The sequence below is a fragment of the Poecilia reticulata genome, unplaced genomic scaffold (assembly GCF_000633615.1).
Source record: "Poecilia reticulata strain Guanapo unplaced genomic scaffold, Guppy_female_1.0+MT scaffold_125, whole genome shotgun sequence".
In the NCBI taxonomy this organism is placed as follows: domain Eukaryota; kingdom Metazoa; phylum Chordata; class Actinopteri; order Cyprinodontiformes; family Poeciliidae; genus Poecilia; species Poecilia reticulata.
This window is the reverse complement of record NW_007615013.1, coordinates 888,261-889,529: the sequence shown is the minus strand read 5'-3', so window position 1 is coordinate 889,529 and position 1,269 is coordinate 888,261. Positions and strand designations below refer to the sequence as shown.

At 47.8% G+C, this 1,269-nt stretch overlaps 1 protein-coding gene across 9 annotated transcripts in view; it reads right to left on the bottom strand.

The window, feature by feature from the left end:
• Window positions 1–1,269, bottom strand: part of sfmbt2 (Scm like with four mbt domains 2) — a 31,856-nt gene that overhangs the window by 12,172 nt on the left and 18,415 nt on the right. For all 9 annotated transcript variants that reach the window (XR_001776235.1, XM_017302995.1, XM_017302997.1 and 6 more), the window contains one exon: window positions 305–535. Coding sequence is in view for 8 of the 9 variants with exons in the window: in XM_017302995.1 (XP_017158484.1) it covers window positions 305–535 (231 nt within the window). In the remaining variant the exon portion in view is untranslated. The remainder of the gene's footprint in view (window positions 1–304; window positions 536–1,269) is intronic.

Below are 1,269 nucleotides of genomic sequence, written 5' to 3'. Positions count from 1 at the left end.
ACACACACACACACACGCACACAGAGGAGGCGGTTAGTTCAACTCACAGCAGGAATCTAAATAGTTTTTCTGTTTAGCATCAAAACTTTAACTGTTTCCTTCACGTTGCTCTGCAGGAAAAGCTAAATATAATTTATGATGAATTTAATTAATAAACGCAGCAGCTGGGAGTTTTAGTGCCGATGAAAACATGAAGTCATATTTAGATTATGTTTCATTTCATACTACGACTGCAGCATGGAGTTTATGAGGAGTCAGACATGAGAAATGTTTGATGAACATGATCCGATATTTGCGTCCTTACATCAGGAAAGCAGGTGTCTGGCGCCGCCTCGGAGCCGCTCTGCTTCAGGTAGTCGGCCCAGTCAAAGTCCGGGCCCTCGTAGCCCCGGGGCCGCTCCAGCGCCACGCCGTTCTTCAGACACCACTGGACCGGCAGGATGCCGGGCGAGTTGGCGTGGCACACGGCGGAGCGGGGCGCGGCGTCGGCGCAGAGGTCGTCCAAGGTCACCTGGAAGTAGGTGTCGCTGTAGACCTGGACAGGAAGCAGAACCGGGAATTCTCAGAGCATCTGGACTCTCTGAGCTTATTAATCTGGGTTTTTATTTTTACCTCAGAGTGGCCATCTTTCTATTATTCCTATCTCAGTTTGACAGCAGGAGCTCCTGTCTGTCTGCTGCTGAAGTTTAATCTGATGTTAATGTGTCCTCATGTGTTTTAACTTTTGGCTTTTCCTGAACCTCGGGAAAAGAAGCCGTTGTCACGGCAACTGCTACTGCAAATCCAAATAATCTAACTAACTGTCATAAACTATTGAAACTCTCGCTTGGTCGATTTGGCATCCAAGGAAATTTGAGGATAAATTTCAGAGATTGGAAACATTAGATTCTTATATTATGATCTAATGTTTGTGCTAATCTGAGGATTATTAATCTGACTTTTCCCTCCGGCGGAATTCCTCTGGACCAGGAATGTTTCTGACAGAGTGGGATCAGTCTCACTGCTGCGACTGTTTCTACCATGACTAGCATATCCTGCTTTGCACCAGTAGCTGGGACTGTGTGACCTGGAACTCGGCGCGTCGCGTTAAAGTGAGACGTGTGTCTGTTAGTCACAGGACGTTTCTGGAAAAACGTCGTTTTGAGATGAAAGGCTGAAGAACCTTCCTCCTGATTCATTCTCTGGAATCCGACGACGTCAGGAAGGAGGCATGCAAAGAATCCTGCAGCGCAGCCTGAGAGGCAGCTGCGGCACAGCCTGAGAGGCAGC